The sequence below is a fragment of the Pseudophryne corroboree genome, chromosome 2 (genome assembly GCF_028390025.1).
Source record: "Pseudophryne corroboree isolate aPseCor3 chromosome 2, aPseCor3.hap2, whole genome shotgun sequence".
NCBI lineage: Eukaryota > Metazoa > Chordata > Amphibia > Anura > Myobatrachidae > Pseudophryne > Pseudophryne corroboree.
This window is the reverse complement of record NC_086445.1, coordinates 400,374,068-400,401,538: the sequence shown is the minus strand read 5'-3', so window position 1 is coordinate 400,401,538 and position 27,471 is coordinate 400,374,068. Positions and strand designations below refer to the sequence as shown.

At 44.4% G+C, this 27,471-nt stretch overlaps 1 protein-coding gene across 4 annotated transcripts in view; it reads left to right on the top strand.

The window, feature by feature from the left end:
* Positions 1-27,471, top strand: part of RASA3 (RAS p21 protein activator 3) — a 398,462-nt gene that overhangs the window by 356,446 nt on the left and 14,545 nt on the right. For all 4 annotated transcript variants that reach the window (XM_063953391.1, XM_063953390.1, XM_063953393.1 and 1 more), the window contains 6 exons: positions 1,298-1,372; positions 3,572-3,695; positions 7,880-7,986; positions 15,449-15,526; positions 18,680-18,757; positions 19,705-19,778. In XM_063953391.1, coding sequence (XP_063809461.1) covers positions 1,298-1,372; positions 3,572-3,695; positions 7,880-7,986; positions 15,449-15,526; positions 18,680-18,757; positions 19,705-19,778 — 536 coding nt within the window. The remainder of the gene's footprint in view (positions 1-1,297; positions 1,373-3,571; positions 3,696-7,879; positions 7,987-15,448; positions 15,527-18,679; positions 18,758-19,704; positions 19,779-27,471) is intronic.

The following is a 27,471-nucleotide window of genomic DNA, read 5'->3' as shown; positions in this document are numbered from 1 at the left end:
TGTTTGCCATTAGTGTTGGTTAATGCTAATCAAAGAGTGTGTCGAATAATGTGTGGCACAGTTATATTGGAGATACCGCAGAGATACTGTACAGTACATGTATGTGGCATAGCCATGCCGCTGTATATTCTGTTTCAGCATTTGGTAGTGTCTTAACATGGTCCTATCACACAGATCGCAGTGAGATTGTGGTGATTGTATTGAGCTGGATTTAGTTACATTTGTTGGTAGTGAGTCATAGAGCTAGAGGCCCAGATGTGGAATAGACAAGTATAGTGAGGGGCATAGCCAGCCACTCATGTATAACTGGAAATCTGCAGTCCACTTGAGAATAACATGTTTATATCTTGGATAATATGTTGTGAATAAATATATTGGAATATATTATTTATTTTATACAGCATATTAAAAAATTTGGGCTTTAGAGAAAAACAATACAAATAGTGTTTTGGGAAATCATTGGGATTTCATAATGTAAAGTCTTTTTATTACTTTTTTATTTCCTCTGACGCCTACTACAAGGACCTTGAAAATTGCAGATGATGACTCTACCAATATATGTGTGACAGTGTCCTGTTAAAGTTGTATTTATGTATGTAAGACTTTAACAGGACACTGTCACACATATATTGGTAGAGTCATCATCTGCAATTTTCAAGGCGTCCACTAAAACATTACTGTAGCGTGCTGACCAGTTTTCCTGCGTTATATCTGCTTCTAGAAGAAAACTGGTCAGCACGCTACAGTAATGTTTTAGTGGACGCCTTGAAAATTGCAGATGATGACTCTACCAATATATGTGTGACAGTGTCCTGTTAAAGTCTTACATACATATATACAACTTGTGAATACACCCTGCGTTATATCTGCTTCTAGAAGAAAACTGGTCAGCACGCTACAGTAATGTTTTAGGGCGCTGACTTATCAGTACGCATAACACAACATTTCCTCTCTCAGTGACTCAGCCGCAGTTATCTGGAGGCCTATCAGTCCTCTGGGAGTACAGGTCTGTGTACAGTAGACCACTACCACTAGTGCAGAGCGCCCTCTGTAGGACAAGCACGGACATCTCATTTTCATCTTTGTTTTGCTATAAGGTGTGTGAGAGAGAACACGGCTGTAGTGTACAAATCTGATTCTTGTTTTTATTTTAAGTACAAGTATTTTACATCCATACTTCTGTTATAGGTTTCCCAAGTTTGTGCTGTATCTGTGATTAGAGGGTCTAGGGTAGGATACGCTTTAATTAAACAGAAAAAAGTAATTTGGTAAAATGTGTTGTGTTTACATTTCTTAGATCTGTGAATTACATAAACCCTGTGAGATTGATCCTGTGAAGTTAAAAGATGGAGAAAACTTAGAAGCCAACAAGGTAAGGAATCTGGAACTTTGGGGCAGATGTATTAAGCCTGGAAAAGTGATAAATTGAAGGCGATAACGCAGGAAACGATCTGGACTGCGCCGCAAGCAAGGCAGGTAAGCCGCGTGTGGGAGGGGTTGGTTAGGTTTAGACTGCGGGGGAGGGTGGGTAGGCTGCGTCCAGGGGGGTTAGGGTTAGGCTGGGGGTAGTTAGGGTTAGGCACCCCCCTCTGAGGTTTAGGGCTATTCTGTGGGGGGGGGCGGGGGGGGGGGGGGGCTGGGTTAGGTTTAAGCAGCAGGGACAGGTGGTTAGGTTTAGGCAACTATACGGGGAGGTTAGGGTTAGGCACTAAGAGGGGAGGTTAGGGTTAGGCTTTGGGGAGGGAGGATTAGGGGAGAATGCACCTTACACACCCCTGTCAGCTTCGTGCACACCGGGATCCCAGCGTCTGTATTTCGGACGCCGGGATCCCATACGCCGGTAAATCGTACTGCTCCCGATAAAGCACCAGCCAATCATTACAGGTTTGAAAAATTACAGTTAGGAGCTGATTTGCTGGTGCGTTATCAGCTTCCACTTATCACTTCTCCATCACTTCTCCAGGCTTAATACATCTGCCCCTTTATTATTTACAGTATATACTTTGGAACAAATACTCTAGGACGATAGTTTTCAGCATTAGGCAGTTATTCCTTTTGAACGTGCAGAATCAACTCTGACTGGCTGATGTAAGATAAGTTGATGATATGTCAGTGTAATGGCTGATAGTCAGAGGAAGTTTACTTTAAAAAATATTTTCATTTGAATAAGATGCCCTGAGGGAGACTGGTGGAAAATGTACTGGAAAAAAATGTATTATTAAGCATACCAATCTGTCATAATCTCACTTTTATTTTCTATACAGCACTACATAAATGACAGTGTATGAGTGCTGTGGATAACCCCATTACTTGGTTTTGGAAAGGTTCTCTAAATTATTATGTGGTGTTCTTTGTATGTCCATAAAGGTCCATTATAAATAAGGGCCATAGCTTTTACTGTAAGGACTAAAGCTGGCCATATACCAGACCAGCTTTCATCCAACCATCCAGCTAGTTGTTTTTTTTTGCAATGAGAATCTGATAATCAATGGGAGCAAATGACAATCAGCAATTTGCTCCCAAACCCAGGAAAATGGACAAAAACTGTCAACCAGACAAGTTGTTTAAGGCTACAGCCACACATAGCAGCCAAGGGACCTGCTTGGCCGGAAGGAGAGTGCACATGGGCGCCCATACATGTGCGGTAGTCCCGCCGCCTGGTCCGACCGCAGCATGCTGCGGTTGGGCTGGACAACAGGATTTCAATTTGAACACAAACATTTCAATGTATGTGTTCACACAGTGCGGCTGTGCCGCATTGTGTTACATTATAATCCAGTGTGTCACTGGCCGGATCCTGTTCTGCGGGATCCTGCAGATCAGGATCCGCTTGGCCGCTATGTGTGGCCGTAGCTTACTCAATCCAACTTGTCAGAACAACCGGTTTTGTTTATTTTCCAGAGTTTGGGAGCTAATGGCTGATTTGCAGTATCCACCTTAGTGAAATATTGCAAGTGGACATTATATAGGTTACATGAGAAATAGGGCAACAAGTGCAAGAAGCATTTCTTTCAAATTGCACCCTGCAGTTGACAAAGGTGTTGTACAGATGTGTCCTCATACACTATTGCTGCAGTTGTGCCAAATATCTCTTTTCGGCGCTCCATTTTTTGTGCGGTCTCAGCTTGCGCCAGTCATCTTATTCATTCAAATGTGCGTCTGTATCGCAATGCCGTGCAACAAAATTGCTTCACTGATTCATTTGATATAGTTATGTTGTGCTTTGTATACAGGTTAATATGTCACATACAGATGTGTTCCATATCAAATTAATCGGTGCAGTCCCATGAAGCAGTTTTGTCGCATTACACATTCAAGCGGAAAAGATGCTACACAGCTGGGCACGATTCTCTTGCACCAAGCATCTTGTGACGCATGGCTTATAGAGGCTTGATGTATTAGGACACTCCTGTCATTTATACTATACACAAAATGATGTAAGCCTTTCACTCTCCAGCTTATAGAAGTTGACAGGGCATGCTGGGACTTGATATTCCACAACATAGCAAGGTTGCTCAAATCTTCTGTAAATGCAGAATTTTTTTTTTTTTTCTATTTTGGATTCATGTAGGAGAATTTGAAGAATTATGTTGACCAGATCTTTAACGTCATCACAAAATCGGGTGTTAGCTGCCCAACTGTTATGTGTGACATCTTCTTCTCTCTAAGAGAATCAGCCGCAAAGCGTTTTCAAGGTAAGCACGTAATGGAGGCCATAAACATACACATCTCACTGTACATATGTTGTTATCATGTCCCTTTCTGTACTTTTCTCTTTCTCCTTCTCTACGGTTGTAACGGTATGTCTTTCTGCTATTTCCACATGTATGTCTCCGTATCATGTTGACAGATTCAAAACCGCTCATCTTCCCACTAACACCACTCCTCCATGCAATTGGAACCTCCTCTCAGAATACTCTTGCCCTCTAAGATATGACGTTTACCTGTGCATCAACTCCTCTTATCACCACTCTCACTCTTGCTTAGAAGGCTACTCATGTGCTGCTGCCCACCTACGGAATTCCTTACCATGCCTGACCAGACTCCTCCCTAGTCTTCATATATTTATATGCCCTCTGAAGCCCACCTCTAATTAGAGCCTACCACACTCCTGCCCAAATAACTCACACTGGGACAACCTCATAACTGTCCCTATCTCCCAACTAGCTACCCACAGTCATCTCTTTGTCTCAGCTTTGTTCTTTTCACACTGAAATGTAAATTGTTACAAGCAGTATCCTCCCTACTCTGTTTGTTGTGTCTACCTTGTTTGTCCCTGTCTAATGTGTGCCCTGTGAGGTATTTCACAAATGAACATTAGTAATAATAATGCCTTTCTGATAGGTATGAGGGGGTGAAGAATTTGCTATGTCTACCGCTGTTTATTACACTTCATAAATACAGCTAAGCATGAAGGAATCTGAGCCTACTGAACAGCGCTTCACATGTTATGAAGTATTTCACGCACTGCTAGCTTTCTGGTTTGAGCCCTGCTTCAAGTTAATTCAACACATTTCCTAAGTGCTCTTATCAGAATGCCAATAAACTCACTGAAATGGCTCATGCTACAGAATAGAAATCCTTCTCGCATTTTTGTGCTGACAAGCTTGAATCAAGTCTCTCTGTACCTTGAATCAAGTCTCTCTGTACACCTAGACAGTGTTTATACCTTACGAGGCAGATTCTTTGTGGTAACATAAAGTGGAAGGCTGAAAACGAGTGTGTGTACAACTTGGACAACCTTCAAATGATGGAAAATAAATTCCTTATAAATCTTCAGCATCATACGGCTGCTTAAAAGTGCAGACTCACTGGGAAATACTTGTTGTCTTTGTAAGAGACTCAAGAAGCTCATATGGTTCACATGTCGGGAGATGTTTAAGAAATCACCTCAGTTAACTATTAACTATTTTCAATTTTGCTTATTCCACCGATTTATTATACTTAACCAGATGGGCACATCACATTTTGCTACGTGTTTGGGTTGAATTTGTAAGTTTAAACATAGTGCAAATGCACTTGCAATACCAACACTGCGATCGATGGGATCACAGTCCGGGATGAACATCGCGGCCATCAGTCGCTTAGTCAGGCTTGCTGTCGCAGGGCGGCTTGCAAGGTCAAAGAAACTGTATCACGACACAGTCCTTGGCCTCTCCATTCCCACAAAATAGGGGCGACTTCCCCTGTTTTCAGCAACGCCAGCCGCCCCTGTCCCACCCCCCAAAGGCCTCTGCCTGTAAGTTAGGCAGAGGTTTTCGCATCACTGCAATACTTTTGCTGTTAATTTAAGTTTAACCATCTTTCCATCTACAGTTAATTCATTGTATCACTCAGATCTTTAAAGGGCTTTGTCCCACAAGCTCATGTACATTGTTCTCTACTAATAAAATGTCAGACAGTGGCCTAATTTTAGAAGAGATGGAACGTAGTGGTGTCCACTTTAAGACTGGACTTCACTCCTATGGCTACCGCTGGCCAGATTGGCACTGGATCCCCACTTTTATTTTTAGTTACCATTCATGATTTATAGATTTAAAGTTTAGTTGAACAGGTGGGAGCCCTGATAGCAGTAGCTTCAAACAGGGAGAAACTGTGTCTGGGTCTTCTGTCACAGGGAAGTCTATTTACGGTTTGTACTACAAAGAAAGCACTTAGACATCCTGTCAAAGTGAAGGATTGCAATGACTGTTCCTCCAAACTAGAACAAAAGGATTGCATTTTTCTGCCTTTCAAAACTAATATGCCCATGCTATGAAAAGCCTGCTTGCGCCACCATTTTGCAGTCATAATTGTGAGAGATACTGTCTTGGACGGAGTCACCCACTAACTGAGCTTCTAAATTGACACAACTCTCAATGGTTCACCAGCCTTTCCACATGTTTGCCCACAATGCCATGTTGTGTGGAAGCTCTCATATGACACAGGTAATCAGGGGCAGATCTTCTTCTATGAGACTAATAAAGCTTAAACTTCAGGGTTCCTAATCCCAGAGGGGCCCTGAAGCAACTTTGGGTTTTTATAATGAGTGAATTTTCCAACAAAATCGATAACACTGTGATCTGGAAATTGTAGTTTAAAACTGCTACACATTTCACGCAATTTACAGAGTGCAAATCACAGAGGTAGACTACAGCTCCTGGACCAATGTTGCCCTCTTTTTGCTGGTTGTGAAGGGGCCTCCATAGTAGTTGAAGTTTCAGGGCCCAAAAGATGTAGGTCCACCACTGCAGGTGATTGTATCAGATTGTTGTGACACTAATTATTCCAGCAGTTTCTGTGGTGAGATGACTGTGCCATAGCAATCTCATACGTTCACATACTTTCCATTGAAGAGCATCTACAAAACATGCTCTTCAATGGACTTGATAACAATTTCAAGAAGCAGTGATCTGAATAAAGCAGTTCTAAAACAGAGCACTCATTCATGAAAATGATACTTGTGTCCAGATCTAGTTCAAGGAATGTTGTGGCCAATGCTGTAAGTGTAGTAGCCTGTAGCACTCTCACCTATATTATAAACTAGTTACCAGCCCCTCAAAAAGCTGGAATAACATAACCGTAATGTCAGCACAGACGGCTGTGCACTGCGGAATGGAGCAGCACTTGAAAGGCTCCGTCGGGCACCATCTAGTGGCCGCTGGCGTGCAATACACTTAAATCCCTCCCCATAGAGGTAAGGAGCAGTGTATTAGATAAATACCAGTGTGTACTAAATTCTCTGTTGTTCAGTACTGTATAGTCTGAAGTTAAGACTTTCCTAGCACATGCTTGGAATTACAGAATGCTTTCCAGCAGCAGAAAGCCGCGTGCATGTCACTTTGGTCCTCTATTTAATTTGCAAGATGCGTATACAGATGTGTCCTCTTACATCTTTGCTCCGTGCGCTACAAGTTGTGTTACACATAATGCGTGAGTGCCGCATGACTCGGTAGCGCTAAGCGTCTTTTTTGTGTGTGTTTTTTCCATGAAAATGCGTCTTAGACGCAAACTAATGTAATATGACGCATGATCAGCATCTGCTAATTAAAATGATATGCAGCATGCCTATATTCTGTGTGTGGCTGCGACTGTATTTGCATAGAAAATGCTATGCTACAGTGTTTTCCTGTAACGTGGCATTTCAGATGCAGATAGAGCCGCTATTACACACACAATATAGGCATACTGCATATCTTTTTAATCGGCAGAAGCTGCTCGTGCATCATATTATATTACAGGTTGAGTATCCCTTATCCAAAATGCTTCGGACCAGAGGTTTTTTGGATATCGGATTTTTCCGTATTTTGGAATAATTGCATACTATAATGAGATATCATGGTGATGGGACCTAAATCTAATTACAGAATGCATTTATGTTACATATACACCTTATACACACAGCCTGAAGGTCATTTTAGCCAATATTTTTTATAACGTGCATTAAACAAAGTGTGTGTACAGCTACACAATTCATTTATGTTTCATATACACCTTATACACACAGCCTGAAGGTCATTTAATACAATATTTGTAATAACTTTGTGTATTAAACAAAGTTTGTGTACATTGAGCCATCAAAAAACAAAGGTTTCACTATCTCACTTCAAAAAAGTCCGTATTTCGGAATATTCCGTATTTCGGAATATTTGGATATGGGATACTCAACCTGTACTTTGCATCTAAGACGCATTTTCGCAAACAAAATGCAAAAAAAAACGCTCGGTGCTACCAAGCTCCGCCTTGGCATGGCGCAGCTTCGAGGGCTGTTTAGCGTGACTGCAGCAAGGATGTAGGAGGACACATCTGTAGCTACAGTTGCTCCAATGCCCTCACATTTAATGTATTGTCTTTCACTTTAAATTAGCTAAATAAAGTTTGTGTGTTCTCTCATTCTCAGGCGACTCTGATGTAAGATTCACAGCTGTGAGCAGCTTCATTTTCCTGCGGTTCTTTGCACCTGCCATCCTGTCTCCTAACCTCTTCCAACTCAGCCCTCACCACCCAGTAAGTGCCTTGAAAGATCCTTGTTTAGTTTCAGCAATGTGTCAAAACAGATTGAGTGAAACTCCTATGGTGCATATAGCACACGCTGTGCCAGACTTCATGTTTACTGTGGGGAACGCATTACAAGTGACAGGCTTTGGGAACATATTTTGATGTACATATATATTTATGTATTAGCAGTGCTCTTGTTGAAGGTTATTTAAGACATATTTCCCTATTAATGTAGAACCATAACAGCTATAAATCTAGAACCCCATTATTTCAAATGGGGTTTTTGGAACACCACCAGTATAATTTTGTATTACTTTCATAATAGATTTATTTGTAAGGTCAGAACCTGTTTATGGGTTTAATATGTGAGAGACCGCAAACAATAGCTCATAAAAATATAGCATAATTTTTAAGGTACTGTCCCTTACTCCTCCCAGCAGTTTTTCAGGGTAGCAGCGTGTTTTATGTCGATGACATTTCCCTAATCTGTGGTGGTATGAGGAGACTAGGACCGGGATGTTATCAAGTCTGAGTTCGGTGGGATGCCAGTGAACACGGACGTTTTTTTTTTAAAGGGGCAATCATGTGCAAGGCATGGTATAGCCTTGTACATAATTGCCCCTTTAAAAAATTGTCTTGAGTTCGGCCGGCATCCCGCACGCCACCAAAACAGTGATTTTACTCAAGAGTTTGGTTGGAAAATGTAAAGGATCTTCTAATATTTACCACAAAGGTTTTTGTACTTAGATTTGTTATGTTCTCATGTGTTGAAGCATTTTAAATTGGTGTAAAGTACTGTATAATGACAATATCATGGAGGATGTACCAAAACAAGACAAAGCAAAGCATTTGTGTTATTTCTGAACTAGAACCAAATAAAGCATGTTATATGTTTTAACAATAGAGCGTTCTTGATTGCTTAATATAATGCTGAAACTGTTATACTGTACATTAAAAGCAGGAGGGCCATGGCCTGAGTTTACTTGCAGTTCTAGGGCAGCCACATGTTCCCGGTCTCTGCTGTACATGCTTTTATTCCATCAGTGAAACTTTGTTGCTGTGGGTGATTCCAGATAATATTTATTAGATTTTCTCTTGCGTCCTAGGGGATACTGGGAATCCATTTAGTACCATGGGGTATAGATGGGTCCACTAGGAGCCATGGGCACTTTAAGAAATTGATAGTGTGCGCTGGCTCCTCCCTTTATGCCCCACCTACCAGACTCCGTTTAGACAATGTGCCCGGAGGAGCCGGTCACGTCTCTGGAAGCTCCTGAAGAGTTTTCTGTATTTATTTTCTGTGTTTGTTGTTTTCAGGCAGGACTGGATGGCACCAGCCTGCCTGCTTTGTGGGACTTAGTGGGGGGGGGACGGCCCAACCTCTCTCAGGGTTAATGGTCCCGTTCCCCGCTGAAAGGACACTAGCTCTTGAGGGATCTATTCGCAAGCTCCACCACAGCGAGCATACATTCCCGCAGCACGTTTCCACCCCTAACAGAGCCAGAAGAAAGAAGAGTGGTGAGTACTAAGCCGGCGTCCCAGTTAGTGGGTCGCCGGCCATTATGGCTGCATGACGGTATGGAGACGCACGGCTTCTAAACGGGGCGGACAGCGTCTCCCGCTGTGTGTGGATACAGTACCCAGACTGGCAACAAAGCCATAAAATTAGACTGTCTCCATTTTATGCACTTAGACACATACAGTCAGTATAAAAAATAGCGGGAAGACCGCGCGCCATTGAAGGGACGGGGCTTCACTATGAGTGTATCCAGCATCTCACCAGCGCATTTTCCCTCTGCAGTTGACAAAGACACTGTCTGTAAGGGATGCGCAGCTCCTTTGGAGAGCCTCCAGATTACCTCAGCAGTACCAAGGGGTCATAGCAGAGGGGAGCGCTTATTAGTGTACAAAATACCTAATCTAGGTACTTAGTCTGTGACTCGGCTAACCTTGCCATTAGCGTTAAGGGCGCCGTGTGCTGGTTCCATACTCCCGCTGTGTCTCCCTGGAAGGGCTCTTTGTGTGTTAATTGTGCATTTACCCTTTTCCTGTGTGTGTGTGCTGTCACTATACAGTATGTCAGGCAAAGAGTGTGTTTCATGTTAGGCACTGTGTTCCTCTCCCCCAGGGGATTCACTAGTGTGTACTCAATGTAGTGTCCCTTCCCAGGCTAGTGGGGCAGAACCAGCATGGCTGGACTCCATTAAGGGAATAAATTCCACAATCTCTACTAAATTATCTCGGGCCGAGAAAATTTAGCAATACTTAAGACAATATGACTGAGTTTATGAAAAGAGACTCAGTAACCAAACCAGTGTCTCAGTTCCCTGCCATTTGTCCGCAAAAACGCACTTTGGCCCATATCCTGCAGTTTGACTCGGGTGATGAGGGGTCAGAAATGGAGGAGGGTGAGGTGGACTCAGAGGTGGGGGAGGGTACTCTGTATCAGGGAATAGAGGCTCTCATAGAAGCTATCAGAGAAGTTCTAAATATCCCTGATAAGGTGACAGAGGAGAATGAGGAATCTTATTTTAATATAAAAAAAGAAATCCTCAGCCACTTTTCCTGTGTCAAAGGAACTTAATACCCTATTTGAAGAACCGTTGGTTAGTCCTGATAGGAAATTTCAAATCCCTAAACGGTAGTTCTCATCCTTTCCTTTTCCTCCTGAGGATAGGAAAAAATTAGAAAATCCACCGATAGTGGTTGCATCAGTATCCAGGCTTTCAAGAAAAATTGTATTGCCTGTCCCGGGTGCAGCCTCCCTAAAAGACCCGGCTGATCGTAAAATTTAGACTACGCTCAAATCCTTGTATACAGCTGCTGGGGTGGCCCAGAGACCCACTATAGCATGTGGGTGGATTACTAGAGCCGTTGCCAAATGGTCAGGTAACCTGATTGAAGGGTTAGACACCTTGCCTCAGGTGGACGTTATCTTATTCCTACACCATATACAAGACTCTGCAAATTTTATGGTGATAGCCATAAAAGAAATAGGTTTGCTTAATGCACGTACTACGGCTATGGCTGTGTCTGCATGCAGGGGTCTATAGCTACACCAGTGGACTGTGGATGCGAACTCCAGGAAAGGCGTGGAAGGTCTTCCTTTCACAGACGAGGCCTTATTTGGAGATGACCTAGACAAATGGATCTCCAAAGCTACAGTGGGTAAGTCCACATACCTTCCTTCTGCAGCTCCCCCAGCTAGGAAGGCCCTCTCAGGTCACAATTTACTGTCCTTTCGGACTTCCAAGTTTAGGGGCAAACCCAGAGGTTCTTCTACAGCCACCAGAGGCGCTAGAGGTAAACCACGCAAACTAGCAACTGACATTTCGCAGGAACAGGGCTCAAGCTCTGCTTCCTCAAAACCTTCAGCATGACGGTGGACCGCGATGCCAGGAAGACTGGCAGGTGGGAGCCCTGCTAAAGTTCTTCAGTCACATCTGGACAAGTTCATGCCAGGATCCCTGGGTCATAGATCTTTTTTCCCAGTGCTACAGACTGGAGTTCCAGAAGCTCCCACCTCACAGATTCTTTAAATCAGGCTTACCAGTTTCACAAGAGGCAAGTATAACTTTACAGGACGCCATTCAAAAACTGGTACAGACTCAGGTCATTGTTCCAGTTCCACCTCATCTGCAAAACAAGGGGTATTATTCCAACTTGTTTGTAGTACCGAAACCGGACGGTTCGGTAAGACCGATTCTGAACCTCAAGTCGTTGAACCCATACTTACAAGTGTTCAAATTCAAGATGGAGTCTCTGAGAGCGGTGATCTCAGGTCTGGAGGAGGGGGAATTCCTAGTGTCTCTGGATATCAAGGATGCATACCTTCACATTCCAATCTGGCTGCCTCATCAGGCTTATCTACAGTTTGCACTGCAGGACTGTCACTACCAGTTCCAGGCCCTGCCATTTGGTCTCTCCACGGCACTGAGGGTGTTCACCAAAGTCATGGCAGAGATGATAGAAACATAGAATTTGACGGCAGATAAGAACCACTTGGCCCATCTAGCCTGCCCCTTTTTTTTATCCTTTAGGCAATCTCAACCCTTTTTGAACCTTAATTCTTTGTAAGGATATTCATATGCCTATCCCAAGCATGTTTAAATTGTTCTACAGTCTTAGCCTCTACCACCTCTGATGGGAGGCTATTCCACTTATCCACTACCCTTTCTGTGAAGTCATTTTTCCTTAAATTTCCCCTGAACCTCCCCCCCTCCAGTCTCAGTGTACTGCATGTCCTCGAGTTCTAATACTTCTCTTCCTTTGAAGAATGTTTCCCTCCTGAACTTTGTTAAGACCCCTGATATATTTGAAAGTTTCTATCATGTCCCCCCTTTCCTTTCTCTCCTCCAAACTATACATGTTAAGATCTTTTAGCCTTTTCGGGTAAGTTTTGTGATGTAGGCCATGCACCATTTTAGTTGCCCTTCTCCTCAGTAGTTTCCATTATAGTACCCTTGATACTATATTTAGCCTTTTGGTTTTTGAGACCCAAGTGCATGATTTTGCATTTTTTAGCATTAAACTGTAGTTGCCACGTTCTTGACCATTTCTCAAGCCTACCTAGGTCATCAATCATTTGTTTTACCCCTCCCGGTGTGTCTACCCTGTTGCATATCTTTGTATCATCTGCAAAAAGGCATACCTTCCCTTCAATACCGTTTGCAATGTCACCAACAAAGATATTAAAGAGAACTGGACCAAGTACAGATCCCTGGGGTACAATGTTTCTACTCCGCAAACTGGGAGTGAACATCTTCTGATAAAGACACCGTCCAGGGAGCGGTTGTTGGACAGCATTGGCCTCTCAACCAGACTACTCCTGGATCACGGGTGGATTCTAAACCTACCAAAATCTCACCTAGAACCAACACAGAGGCTTCCTTTCCTGGGAATGATACTGGACACAGAGTCTCAGAAAGTGTTCCTTCCCTTGGAAAAGGCAATGGTAATCCAGTCGATGGTTTGGGCTGTCCTGAGTCCAACCTGTATCTCGGTGCATCTGTGCATTAACCTTCTGGGGAAAATGGTGGCCTCTTACGAGATGGTTCAGTATGGAAGGTTTCTTGCAAGGCCCTTCCAGCTGGACAAATGGTCTGGATCGCATCTTCACATGCACCAGAGGATCCTTCTGTCGCCAAAAGCCAGGATCTCCCTCCTGTGTACATACTTCTCACCTAGTCGAGGGTCGGAGGTTCGGGATTCAGAATTGGATTCTGCTAACCACAGGCGTAAGCCTCAGAGGTTGGGGCGCAGTCACCCAGGGGGTGCAGTTTCAAGGAAGATGGTCAAGTCCAGAAGTCGTCCTTCCAATAAACATCCTGTAACTCAGGGCTATATACAACGCCCTTCTGCAGGCCTCATCTCTTCTACAGAATCAGGCTATTCAAGTCCAGTCGGACAATGTGACAGCAGTGACATACATAAACCGCCAGGGCGGAACGAAAAACAGCCGCAATGTCAGAGGTGTCAAGAATTCTTCTCTGGATGGAAAAACTCGCCAAGGCATTGTCAGCGGTCTTCATTCTGGGAGTACACAACTGGGAAGCAGACTTCCTCAGCAGACACGACCTGCACCCGGGGGAGTGGAGCCTTCACCCGGAGGTGTTCCGGTGGTTGATACGTCGGTGGGGAAATCCACAAATTAACATGATGGCCTCTCGACTCAACAAGAAGCTAAAGCGGTATTGTTCCAGGTCGAGGGACCCACAAGCAGTGGCGGTAGACGCTCCGTGGGTCTACCTGCTGGTGTACGTGTTTCCTCCACTTCCGCTGATCCCATGAATTTTAAAGAGAATAAAAAGGGAAAAGGTTCAAGTAATCCTCATTGCCCCGGACTGGCCACGAAGGGCCTGGTATGCAGATCTTCTCTAGATGCTGATTGAAGATCTGTGGCCTCTACCTCTTCGCGAGGATCTTCTGCAACAGGGCCCGTTCGTCTATCAAGACTTACCGCGGCTATGTTTAACGGCATGGAAGTTGAACGGCTGATTCTAGCCAGGAGAGGGATTCCTGACAAGGTCATCCCGACTATGATCCAAGCCAGGAAGGGAGTAATGTCTAAACATTACCACCGTATTTGGAAGAAATATGTCTTTGTGTGAGAGCAGACAATAGTCTGTGGTGGAATTTCATCTGGGACGTTTGGATCTGGGCCTACGTCTAGGTTCCATAAAAGTACAGATTTCGGCCTTGTCTTTTTTCTTTCAGAAACAATTGGCTTCTCTCCCTGAGGTCCAGACGTTCTTGAAAGGTGTTCTGCACATCCAACCTCCCTTTGTGCCTCCCACGGCACCTTGGCATCTCAATTTGGTGCTGCCTGTTCATCCAATCGGACTGGTTTGAACTTTAACAGGAGGTTGACGTAAAGTACCTTACATGGAAGACCGTCACACTGTTGGTCTTGGCTTCAGCAAGATGTGTGTCGGAGCTAGGGGCATTATCTCGCAAGAACCTCTACCTTATTTTCCATGAGGACAGAGCTGAACTCAGAACTAGTCAGCAATTTCTTCATAAGGTGGTGTCTGCGTTTCACATCAACCAACCTATTGTGGTTCCGGTTGCTATCAGTCTTTGGATGTTGTGAGTGCTTTGAAGGTGTATGTAAAGAGAACAGCTCGTCACAGGAAATCGGACTCGCTGTTCATTCTCTAGAATAACCATAAAATCGGGTGTCCTGCTTCAAAGCATTCAATTGCACGCTGGATCAGGCTCACTATCCAGCATGCTTATTCCAGGGCAGGTTTGCCGGTTCCAAAATCTGTTCAGGCCCACTCTACTAGGTCGGTGGGTTCTTCTTGGGCGGCTGCCCGGGGTATCTCGACTTTACAGCTCTGCCGAGCAGCTACTTGGTTAGGTTCGAGCACATTTGCTAAGTTTTACAAGTTCAATACTTTGGCCTCTGAGGACCTTCAGTTTGGTCAATCAGTTCTGCAGGAACCTCAGCACTCTCCCACCCGATTTGGGAGCTTTGGTACTTCCCCGTGGTACAAAATGGATTCCCAGTATCCCCTAGGATGTAAGAGAAAATAGGATTTTAGTTACCTACTGGTAAATCCTTTTCTCGTAGTCCGTAGGGGACACTGGTTGCCCGCCCGTTGCTTTGTTCTTCCTGCACTGTTACTTGGTTAAGTATTCTGGTTTGTTCAGCTGTTGCTGTTTCTGTTTCAAGTTTGGTTAGCATGGCTTTCCTCTTGTTTTGTATGTGCTGGTTCGTAATCTCACCACTTTCCTTATCTATCCTTCTCTCAAAGTATGTCCATCTCCTCGGGCACAGTTTCCTAGGCTGAGTCTGGTAGGAGGGGCATAGAGGAAGAAGCCAGCGCACACTATCAGTTTATTAAAGTGCCCATTGCTCCTAGTGGACCCATCTACCATGGTACTAAATGGATTCCCAGTATCCCCTACGGACTACGAGAAAAGGATTTACCGGTAGGTAATTAAAATCCTATTTTATCTTGCCCAGGACCCACAAACATCCAGGACCTTGACGCTCATCTCCAAGACTATACAGACTTTGGGCAGCTTATCCAAGTCCAAATCTGTAAGTATTGTAGGAATTCACTGTTCAATTTTACATCCAGCTGGCATAGTCTCATAACACCTTAGCCAGTAAGCTGTCATGTGTAGGGCCCTCCTTCCTCGTGTTCTCTCCCGGTACTATACACCCATGGTTAGTGTAAGGGATCTTTTCTCTATGCCCACCACAGGGAACAGGTCATAGGGGTATCCAGTTACCCGTAATAGTGCCGAAAAATGGGTGTTTTTATCGTTGGGGGGGGAGGTTTAGCACCCTATCCAATTAGATCCCACGACAAACACCCATTTTTTGTGCAAAAATACATAGGTCCCGCGAAAAGCCACGGACCTATGTATTATCGCGGCACTTGTTGCAGATCTAGGTGGCACTTATCTTAGATTATGCTTCACGTACCTGTAGCACGCAAAGCATAATCCCTGATAAGTGCCGGTATCGAGGATAAACTCCGACTTATCGGGGCTATTTGAAGAGTACCCTGCGAACCAATTAGCCATGGTAGATGACCTCGGCTAATTGGATACTTCCCATAGAGAGATACTGTTAATGTGGCACTCACTAAATGATTTTATTTATTGTTTTTGTTTATTCCCTTGAACTGAGTGCTACTGTTTTAGTGCCAGTCATATTATTTCTTCTTAGATTTGTTTATTCTCTTGAAATGTTCTTTTCGTAATTTTTATATTGAATTGGTTTTCTGTGTAATTGTTTCCCTGTATGACTCTATGGACACATGGTTGGAACCATGTAAGTAAATGATGATGATAGTACCACTGGCTCCAGCTGTTTGAGTTTTAATAATGACCTCCAGTATATAAGTTTCCAACCATGGTCCCACCAGTTTGCGTTGTATTAGTTCTTATATGGTCGCCAATTTGTACTTGGCTTTTGTCCTCTTTTGAAACAGTGAGTCCTGGCTTTAGGAAAACATGCCATTGAAGTATCACTTCCAGCAAATACCTGACATGATATTTAGATGGCTGCCTTTCTGCTCTCCTGGGGTAATCTGTTTGTAGACATGGTATATAGGGGAATATTTTATTATTTTAAAGTTTTACTGTCCAGGTTATTTTATAGGTCTATGTGTAATATGCCCAGTGCTTGGTTTCTCTGTCCATCCCTTGCTGACCATGATACATGCCTCGGTAATATTATTATCCCACTCTGCTGCTCAGCTTTATATTTTATTGTGGAGATTATCAGCTACTTGTTTATTTTAGCACATTTCTCCCTACAGATCCATTATTTATGTGTCTTTTTACGGAGCATTGCGTATGTGCTTGTCCTCAGAGGAGTATATAGGTTATTCAAGGACTTGGTGCAGGGTGTTTTGTAACTGCTATTGTTCTGTCCTCTGCTGTATAACTGGGCATGAGGATTAGTCACAGAAAAGATCCATTTTTCAGCTGTATTGTTATTTTTCCTTTTAATCAGTGGATTGTGACGGCGCCAAGTTAAGAATGAGCCTGATTCACCTACTATTTTATCCAAATCATTTCATTTTAATCTGTTGTTTTCATACTTTATTAAATGTAAGACTTTAAGGATTTTTTATCCATAAAGCAGAATTTATAGCTCCGCAAAAATGGCTGATGCTTACCGTCACTGTGCGCATGGAGGAGCCTCATGATTGCCATTTGATATTCACTCCAAGCATTTGACTTGTATAAATATGCTAGGTATAGCTATGAATTCCCTTTGTGTTTTTGGTATTGTAACCTGGAATATAAAACTGAACACTTTCAATTCATCTGATAGCCACAAGTGAATTTGTTATTAGCACTGTGCTGACCACTCATGGCATTGCAGTTGGTATTGGACATCTGGGGGTATATTTACTAAAGGTCGTTTCTGTTCTATGTTATGGGCCCTAAAAACCTGGCGATCGTTCATATCTTTCAGTGTTATCGCATAGTGTGTAGGGCCTATTAGATCGCTGTTAAATCAATTTTATTCGATGTTGGGCTTCTAGGCACATTTACTAGCAGATCATTTTTTTTGTATTCATTTTTAAATGTTAGTAAATGTGTGTTTTAACCCTGGAAGCCCAACATCGATTTAACATGGAGAAAAAACAAACAAAATCGACCTTTAGTAAATATACCCCCTGCTAAGAGGACAAGTTGAGAAGTTGCCTATAGTAGCCGATTGTTCTCTAGCTATCATTTATCAAGTACATTCTATGAAGTGATATGTAACAGCTGTTTGGTTGCTGTGCGCAACGTCACCTAACATCATTAGGTCTGGTTCCCTACCACCCTGGTCCCCGGTCAGCCAGTACTTGGCAGCTAAGAGTGTAGTTGTCATACCAACAAGGAAGAGTTTGGCTACAGTAGATGTCAGTTTGGCTTAAACAGCAATCGGAATGACCTCTTCTTTCATCTTTCCTGACCTACGTTGTCAGGGAATATTTATCTTACTCTTAGTGTGCGCTCTTTTAAAACAACTTAAATAAATAAAACAATTACGGAGTATTATAATATAGTGCACATTTGTAGCAAGTGTAAAGACGTGACTGCTATTATATTCTTATGGCTTTATATATTTTCAAATCATTTAAGGGACATTTACAAAGCAAAACTATGACATTTACTTGGGTTTATTGGCAAAATCTTATTTGCCAGCCTACAACATGTCTGTATCACCATGCTGCCTCTGCTGTGCCATATTACAAGAGTGTGCATTCTGATTTTAAGCAAGTGATTACACCATTTGTGAGAAGTAATAACATAGATGTACCTTGACAGAATAATAGCGGTCAAGTAAAGTGATGGGGACATGTACATAGGTTTATTGTATAAATGTTTTCTGTTGCATATGTCTATAGACCGAACATGGAAATCCCACCTCAGAACTAGGAGACAAAAATTACTGCATATGCACAATCCAGATCTCTAAAGCTGAATACACACTATAAGACTATTTGCCCAATCTCTGGTTGGAATGAAAATCTGGTAACATATGGGAGCAAATGACAAGATATTGCATGCGGGAGCGCACAGATTGGGTGTACACACTGAACGATCCGGAAACGACATATTGGGCCGAGATCACTCTAGTGTTTACCCGGCCTTACTGATAACAGAGGACAATTGTGGCCAATGAAATGTATAACAATGTTACAATGTCAGACTTGTAATCTGCCACTTCTTTTTGCAGGCTAGCTTCAAAGAGACCTTTATGGCTGCCTTTTATGACTACTTTAATGAACAGAAGTATGCCGATGCTGTTAAAAATGTAAGTTGCTAAGCAAGATATTTTCTAAAGGGAGGGTACACACGGAGAGATCTGTGCTTAATTTCTAAGCTATCTGACTAGATTGTTTAGAAATTAAGCATGGATCTCTCCGTGTGTATGCTCCATAGCGATGCGCGGCCCCGCACGTCGCCATCGCCTGTACTAGACTGACACAGTCTAGTAGATCGCTCACTTCAACACTGTGTGAAGTGAACGTCCTGTCCCCCTCCCCTTCGCTCAGCACACATCGCGCTGTGTGCTTAGTGGGGGGAGAAATGTGTACGGGCCTTTAGTATCCAAGTAGTATTCTATAAAAATAGGTATGTGTGTTGTTTTGTTTTATTTACAAACATGTATTAGAAGTGTTTGTATGGCTATTTGTTTGATTGCCAGGTTTGATTCCTGGTTAAATTATAATTGCAGAACAATGTTACAGCTTTTCGCTGCTCTCTGAAAGCTTGGTGAGATTACTTTTCCTGGTCACCGATTAAAATCAAACAATAAAAATAGGAAAGCAGTCATTGGAAAATACATTTTGGATTTTTTACTTAGAAATATGTTGAATTAATGAGCAAGGTTATTATTTTATTTTTAATTCCAGATTATCTTTCCACTTTCATATATTTGAAACGAGCAGCTGGGAGCCTTGATAACCTACATTTATGTTTCTGTCCAACTGATTTCTGTTCTCATTAAAAATGAACATGCTAATAACATTACATGATGTGACTTTGTGTCTAAGCCTTGCATCTGGCAAAGTAGATTGAAGATAGTACCTCTGTATGTCTTAATTGACAGATGAAATGCACACTATGGAGAGGCATGCTCAGAATACAATCATGGCATAGCATAGTGCACAAACACATCATGTTCTTCTACAGTTATTGACTCCTGTTTATTCACATCACGCAACTGTTTACACCTAATATTGACTCTTCATTGTTCAGTTCCTGGACCTGATTTCATCCTCTGGCAGAAGAGATCATAAAAGTATAGAGCAACCTATTCTGCTCAAGGAAGGGTGAGTTTTAGTACAGCTGTATCTGCACGAAGTGTATGGTCTTGTCGGGGGAGTTTAGTAAAGCTTACCGGACATTAGCGACATAGCTGTTTAAAGTAATATTATATGTAGCGCCTACTGTGTATGTTGCGCATTAAATGCATGATAACATAACGTGTAAATAGGTTGAATTATGAAAAACATTTTGGTACATATTTTTTCTTGTTCAGATATGCTAGAAGGTCACTGAGGTGTGTGTTCCCATGGAAACATTCTTGTCAGCCTAAACTGGACTTACATATAGGAATTGTAATATAAAAAAACAACAACAAAAAATAATAAAACCAGATACATTACATTTTTAGCCAAGTTCATTCACTATGTTGGTAAATCACATACAATCTGCTAATTAAATGCCTAAAGATGAGGTCTCCATGAATTTACATATTATACAAGGATTCCCTTTATACGCAGTGTACTGGACTGTGTGTCTACTGAAGTATCACATGATTTAGCTTTCTAAAAGACTTAAAATAAAGATACAAAGACATTTTCAATTCACTGTAAAATGTATTTCTTTTTTGTCTTTTGGCTTAATAATGTTTCTCTGACGTCCTAAGTGGATGCTGGGACTCCGTAAGGACCATGGGGAATAGCGGCTCCGCAGGAGACTGGGCACAACTAAAGAAAGCTTTAGGACTACCTGGTGTGCACTGGCTCCTCCCACTATGACCCTCCTCCAGACCTCCGTTAGAATCTTGTGCCCGGCTGAGCTGGATGCACACTAGGGGCTCTCCTGAGCTCCTAGAAAGAAAGTATATTTTAGGTTTTTTATTTCTCTATCGTCCTAGTGGATGCTGGGGTTCCTGAAAGGACCATGGGGAATAGCGGCTCCGCAGGAGACAGGGCACAAAAGTAAAGCTTTTCCGATCAGGTGGTGTGCACTGGCTCCTCCCCCTATGACCCTCCTCCAGACTCCAGTTAGATTTTTGTGCCCGGCCGAGAAGGGTGCAATTCTAGGTGGCTCTCCTAAAGAGCTGCTTAGAGAAAGTTTAGCTTAGGTTTTTTATTTTACAGTGAGTCCTGCTGGCAACAGGATCACTGCAACGAGGGACTGAGGGGAGAAGAAGTGAACTCACCTGCGTGCAGGATGGATTGGCTTCTTGGCTACTGGACATCAGCTCCAGAGGGACGATCACAGGTACAGCCTGGATGGTCACCGGAGCCGCGCCGCCGGCCCCCTTGCAGATGCTGAAGTTAGAAGAGGTCCAGAATCGGCGGCTGAAGACTCTGACAGTCTTCTAAAGGTAGCGCACAGCACTGCAGCTGTGCGCCATTTTCCTCTCAGCACACTTCACACGCTGTCACTGAGGGTGCAGGGCGCTGGGGGGGGGCGCCCTGGGAGGCAAATGTAAACCTATGTACTGGCTAAAAATACCTCACATATAGCCCCCAGAGGCTATATGGAGATATTTAACCCCTGCCAAACTTCACTAAAGAGCGGGAGACGAGCCCGCCGGAAAAGGGGCGGGTCTATCTCCTCAGCACACAGCGCCATTTTTTCTCTCACAGAAAGGCTGGAGAGAAGGCTCCCAGGCTCTCCCCTGCACTGCACTACAGAAACAGGGTTTAAACAGAGAGGGGGGCACTAATTGGCGATATAAATATATATATAAAGATGCTATTAGGGAGAAACACTTATATAAGGTTGTCCCTATGTAATTATAGCGTTTTTTGGTGTGTGCTGGCAAACTCTCCCTCTGTCTCTCCAAAAGGCTAGTGGGGTCCTGTCCTCTGTCAGAGCATTCCAGGTGTGTGTGCTGTGTGTCGGTACGTGTGTGTCGACATGTATGAGGACGATGTTGGAGGAGGCGGAGAAATTGCCTGTAATGGTGATGTCACTCTCTAGGGAGTCGACACCGGAATGGATGGCTTATTTAGGGAATTACGTGAACATGTCAACACGCTGCAAGGTCGGTTGACGACATGAGACGGCCGACAAACAATTAGTACCGGTCCAGGCGTCTCAGAAACACCGTCAGGGGTTTTTAAAAAAACGCCCATTTACCTCAGTCGGTCGACACAGACACAGACACGGACACTGAATCCAGTGTCGACGGTGAATAAACAAACGTATTCCTCATTAGGGCCACACGTTAAGGGCAATGAAGGAGGTGTTACATATTTCTGATACTACAAGTACCACAAAAAAGGGTATTATGTGGGAGTGAAAAAACTACCTGTAGTTTTTCCTGAATCAGATAAAATAAAATGAAGTGTGTGATGATGCGTGGGTTTACCCCGATAGCAAATATTGGCGTTATACCCTTTCCCGCCAGAAGTTAGGGCGCGTTGGGAAACACCCCTTAGGGTGGATAAGGCGCTCACACGCTTATCAAGTGGCGTTACCGTCTCCAGATACGGCCGCCCTCAAGGAGCCAGCTGATAGGCAGCTGGAAAAATATCCTAAAAAGTATATACACACATACGGTGGTTATACTGCGACCAGCGATCGCCATCAGCCTGGAGATGCAGTGCTGGGTTGGCTTGGTCGAATTCCCTGACTAAAAATATTTTATTGATATAGAGCATTTAATAGGATGCATTCTATATATATGTATGCGAGATGCACAGAGGGATATTTGCACTCTGGCATCAAGATAAGTGCGTTGTCCATATCTCCCAGAAGATGTCATGGACACGACAGTGGTCAGGTGATACAGATCCCATACGGCACATGGAAGTATTGCCGTATAAAGGGAAGGAGTTATTTGGGGTCGGTCCATCGGACCTGGGGGCCACGGCTACAGCTGGGAAATCCAACCTTTTTACCCCAAGTTACATCTCAGCAGAAAAAGACACTGTCTTTTCAGCCTCAATCCTTCCGTTTCCCATGTGGGCAAGCGGGCAAAAGGCCAGTCATATCTGCCCAGACATAGAGGAAAGGGAAGTAGACTGCAGCAGGCAGCCCCTTCCCAGGAAAAGAAGCCCTCCACCGCGTCTGCCAAGTCCTCAGCGTGACGCTGGGGCCGTGCAAGCGGACTCAGGTGAGGTGGGGGGGTAGTCTCAAGAGTCTCAGCGCGCAGTGGGATCACTCGCAAGTTGACCCCTAGATCGTACAAGTATTATCCCAGGGGTACAGATTGGAGAGTCGAGACATTTTTTCCTCGCAGGTTCCTGAAGCCTGCTTTACCAACGGCTCCCTCCGACAGGGAGGCAGTATTGGGAAAAAATTCACAAGCTGTATTTCCAGCAGGTGATAATCAAAGTACCCCTCCTACAACAAGGAAAAGGGTATTAGTCTTCCACACTATATTGTGGTACTGAAGCCAGACGGCTTGGTGAGACATAGTCTAAATCTGAAATCTTTGAACACTTACATAAAAAGGTTCAAATCAAGATGGAGTCACTCAGAGCAGTGATAGAGAACCGGAAAAAAGGGGACTATATGGTGTCCCTGGACATCAAGGATTACCTCCATGTCCAAATTTGCCCTTCTCAACAAGGGTACCTCTGGTTCGTGATACAGAACTGTCAATATCAGTTTCAGACGCTGCCGTTGAATTATCCACGGCACCCCGGGCCTTTACCAAGGTAATGGCCGAAAAGATGATTCTTAAAAGAAGAAAGGCATCTTAATTATCCCTTACTTGGACGATATCCTGAAAGGGGCAAGTTTCCAGAGAACAGTTGGAGGTCGGAAAAGAACTATCTAAAGTAGTTCTACGACAGCACGAGTGGATTCTAAATATTCCAAAAATCGCAGCTGTTTTCCGATGATACGTCTGCTGTTCCTAGGAATGATTCTGGGCATAGTCCAGAAAGAGGTATTTCTCCTGGAGGGGAAAGCCAGGGAGTTATCCGACCTAGTCAGAAACCTCCTAAAACCAGGCCAAGTATCAGTGCATCAATGCACAGGAGTCCTGGGAAAAATGGTGGCTTCTTACGAAGCGATTCCATTCGGCAGATCTCACGCAAAAACTTTTCAGGGGGATTTGCGGGACGAATGGTCCGGATCGCATCTTCAGATGCATCAGCGGATAACCCTGTCTCCAAGGACAAGGGTGTCTCTTCTGTGGGGGCTGCAGAGTGCTCATCTTCTAGAGGGCAGCACATTCAGCATTCAGGACTGTGTTCTGGTGACCACGGATGCCAGTCTGAGAGGCTGGGGAACAGTCACACAGGGAAGAAATTTCCAAGGAAGTGTGGTCAAGTCTGGAGATTTCTCTCCACATGAATATACTGGAGCTAAGGGCAATTTAGGATGCTCTGAGCCTAGGAAGACCTCTGCTTCAAAGTCAACCGGTGCTGATCCAGTAGGACATCATCATGGCAGTCGCCCACGTAAACAGACGGGGCGGCACAAGAAGCAGGAGGGCAATGACAGCAAGGATTCTTCGCTGGGCGAAAAATCATGTGATAACACTGTCAGCAGTGTTCATTCCGGGAGTGGACAACTAGGAAGATTTCCTCAGCATGAATGAATTCCACCCGGAAAAGTGGGAACTTCATCTGGAAGTTTCCACATGTTTGTAAACCGTTGGGAAAGACCAAAGGTGGTTATGATGGCGTCCCACATGAAGCGCCAGGTCTAGAGACCCTCAGGCAATAGCTGGGACGCTCTGGTAACACCGTGGGTGTACCAGTCGGTGTATGTGTTCCCTCCTCTGCCTTTCATACCCAGTGTATGGAGAATGATAGGAAGGAGAGGAGTAAGAACTATACTCGTGGCTCCGGTTTGGCCAAGAAGAACTTGGTACCCGGAACTTCAAGAGATACTAGAAAGGATCTTGATTCAGCAAGAATCATGTCTGTTCCATGACTTACCGCAGCCGCGTTGACGGGTGAACGCCGGATCCTAAGGGAAAAAGGCATTCCGGAAGAGGTCATCCCTACCCTGGTCAGAGCCAGGAAGGAGGTGACCGCACAACATTATCACTGCTTAGGTGAAAATGTGTTCCATGGTGTGAGGCCAGGAAGGCTCCACGGAAGAATTTCAACTAGGTTAATTCCTACATTTCCTGCAAACAGGAGTGTATATGGGTCTCAAATTGGGGTCCATTAAGGTTCAAATTTCGACCGGTCGATTTTCTTCCAGAAAGAAATTGGCTTCAGTTCCTGAAGTCCAGAAGTTGTTAAGGGAGTACTGCATATACAACCCCCTTTTGATGTCTCCAGTGGCACTGGGCGATCTCAACGTAGTTTGGGATTCCTAAAATCACATTGGTTTAAACAACTCAAATCTGTGGATTTGATATATCTCACATGGAAAGCGACCATGCTGTTGGTCCTGGCCTCGGCCAGGCGAGTGTCAGAATTGGCGGCTTTATCTCACAAAGCCATATCTGATTGTCCATTCGGACAGAGCAAAGCTGTGGACTCGTCCCCAGTTTCTCCCTAAGGTGGTGTCAGCGTTTCACCTGAACCAGCTTATTGTGGTACCTGCGGCTACTAGGGACTTGGAGGACTCCAAGTTGCTGGATGTTGTCAGGGCCCTGAAAATATAGTTTCCAGGTCGGCTGGAGTCAGGAAATCTGACTTGCTGTTTATCCTGTATGCACCCAACAAGCTGGGTGCTCCTGCTTCTAAGCAGACTATTGCTCGTTGGATTTGTAGTACAATTCAGCTTGCACATTCTGTGGCAGGCTTGCCACAGCAAAAAATATGTAAATGCCCATTCCACAAGGAAGGTGGGCTCATCTTGGGCGGCTGCCCGAGGGGTCTCGGCATTACAACTCTGCCGAGCAGCTACGTGGTCGGGGGAGAACACGTTTGTAAAATTCTACAAATTTGATACCCTGGCAAAAAGAGGACCTGGAGTTCTCTCATTCGGTGCTGCAGAGTCATCCGCACTCTCCCGCCCGTTTGGGAGCTTTGGTATAATCCCCATGGTCCTTTCAGGAACCCCAGCATCCACTAGGACGATAGAGAAAATAAGAATTTACTTACCGATAATTCTATTTCTCGGAGTCCGTAGTGGATGCTGGGCGCCCATCCCAAGTGCGGATTATTCTGCAATACTTGTACATAGTTATTGTTACAAAAATCGGGTTATTGTTGTAGGAAGCCGTCTTTCAGAGGCTCCTTTTGTTATCATACTGTTAACTGGGTTTAGATCACAAGTTGTACGGTGTGATTGGTGTGGCTGGTATGAGTCTTACCCGGGATTCAAAATTCCTCCCTTATTGTGTACGCTCGTCCGGGCACAGTACCTAACTGGAGTCTGGAGGAGGGTCATAGGGGGAGGAGCCAGTGCACACCACCTGATCGGAAAAGCTTTACTTTTGTGCCCTGTCTCCTGCGGAGCCGCTATTCCCCATGGTCCTTTCAGGAACCCCAGCATCCACTACGGACTCCGAGAAATAGAATTATCGGTAAGTAAATTCTTATTTTTACAGTGAGATCTGCTGGCAACAGACTCACTGCAGCGAGGGACTAAGGGGAGAAGAAGCGAACCTACCTAACTGGTGGTAGTTTGGGCTTCTTAGGCTACTGGACACCATTAGCTCCAGAGGGATCGACCGCAGGACCCGACCTTGGTGTTCGGTCCCGGAGCCGCGCCGCCGGCCCCCTTACAGAGCCAGAAGCAAGAAGTGTTCCGGAAAATCGGCGGCAGAAGACTTCTGTCTTCAACAAGGTAGCGCACAGCACTGCAGCTGTGCGCCATTGCTCCTCATGCACACCTCACACTCCGGTCACTGATGGGTGCAGGGCGCTGGGGGGGGGCGCCCTGAGGGCAATATAAGACACCTTGGCTGGCAAATCATCACAATATATAGTCCTAGGGCTATATATGTGATAAATTACCCCTGCCAGAATCCATGAAAAAAGCGGGAGAAAAGTCCGCCGAAAAAGGGGCGGGGCTATCTCCCTCAGCACACTGGCGCCATTTTTTCTTCACAGTGCAGCTGGAAGACAGCTCCCCAGGCTCTCCCCTGTAGTTTTCAGGCTCAGGGGGTGCACTAAATTTAGGAGCAATATATGTATACAAGCAGCTATTGGGGGAAAAATCACTCAGTTATAGTGTTAATCCCTGCATTATATAGCGCTCTGGTGTGTGCTGGCATACTCTCTCTCTCTGTCTCCCCAAAGGACTTTGTGGGGTCCTGTCCTCAGTCAGAGCATTCCCTGTGTGTGTGCGGTGTGTCGGTACGGCTGTGTCGACATGTTGGATGAGGAAGGTTACGTGGAGGCGGAGCAGAGGCCGATAAATGGGATGTCGCCCCCTGTGGGGCCGACACCAGAGTGGATGGATAGGTGGAAGGTATTAACCGACAATGTCAACTCCTTACATAAAAGGCTGGATGACGTAACAGCTGTGGGACAGCCGGCTTCTCAGCCCGCGCCTGCCCAGGCGTCTCAAAGGCCATCAGGGGCTCAAAAAAACGCCCGTTACCTCAGATGGCAGACACAGATGTCGACACGGAGTCTGACGCCAGTGTCGACGAGGTTGAGACATATACACAATCCACTAGGAACATCCGTTACATGATCTCGGCAATGAAAAATGTGTTACACATTTCTGACATGAACCCAAGTACCACATAAAAGGGGTTTTATTTTTGGGGAGAAAAAGCAGCCAGTGTTTTGTTCCCCCATCAGATGAGTGAATGAAGTGTGTAAAGATGCGTGGGTTCCCCCGATAAGAAACTGGTAATTTCTAAAAAGTTACTGATGGCGTACCCTTTCCCGCCAGAGGATAGGTCACGTTGGG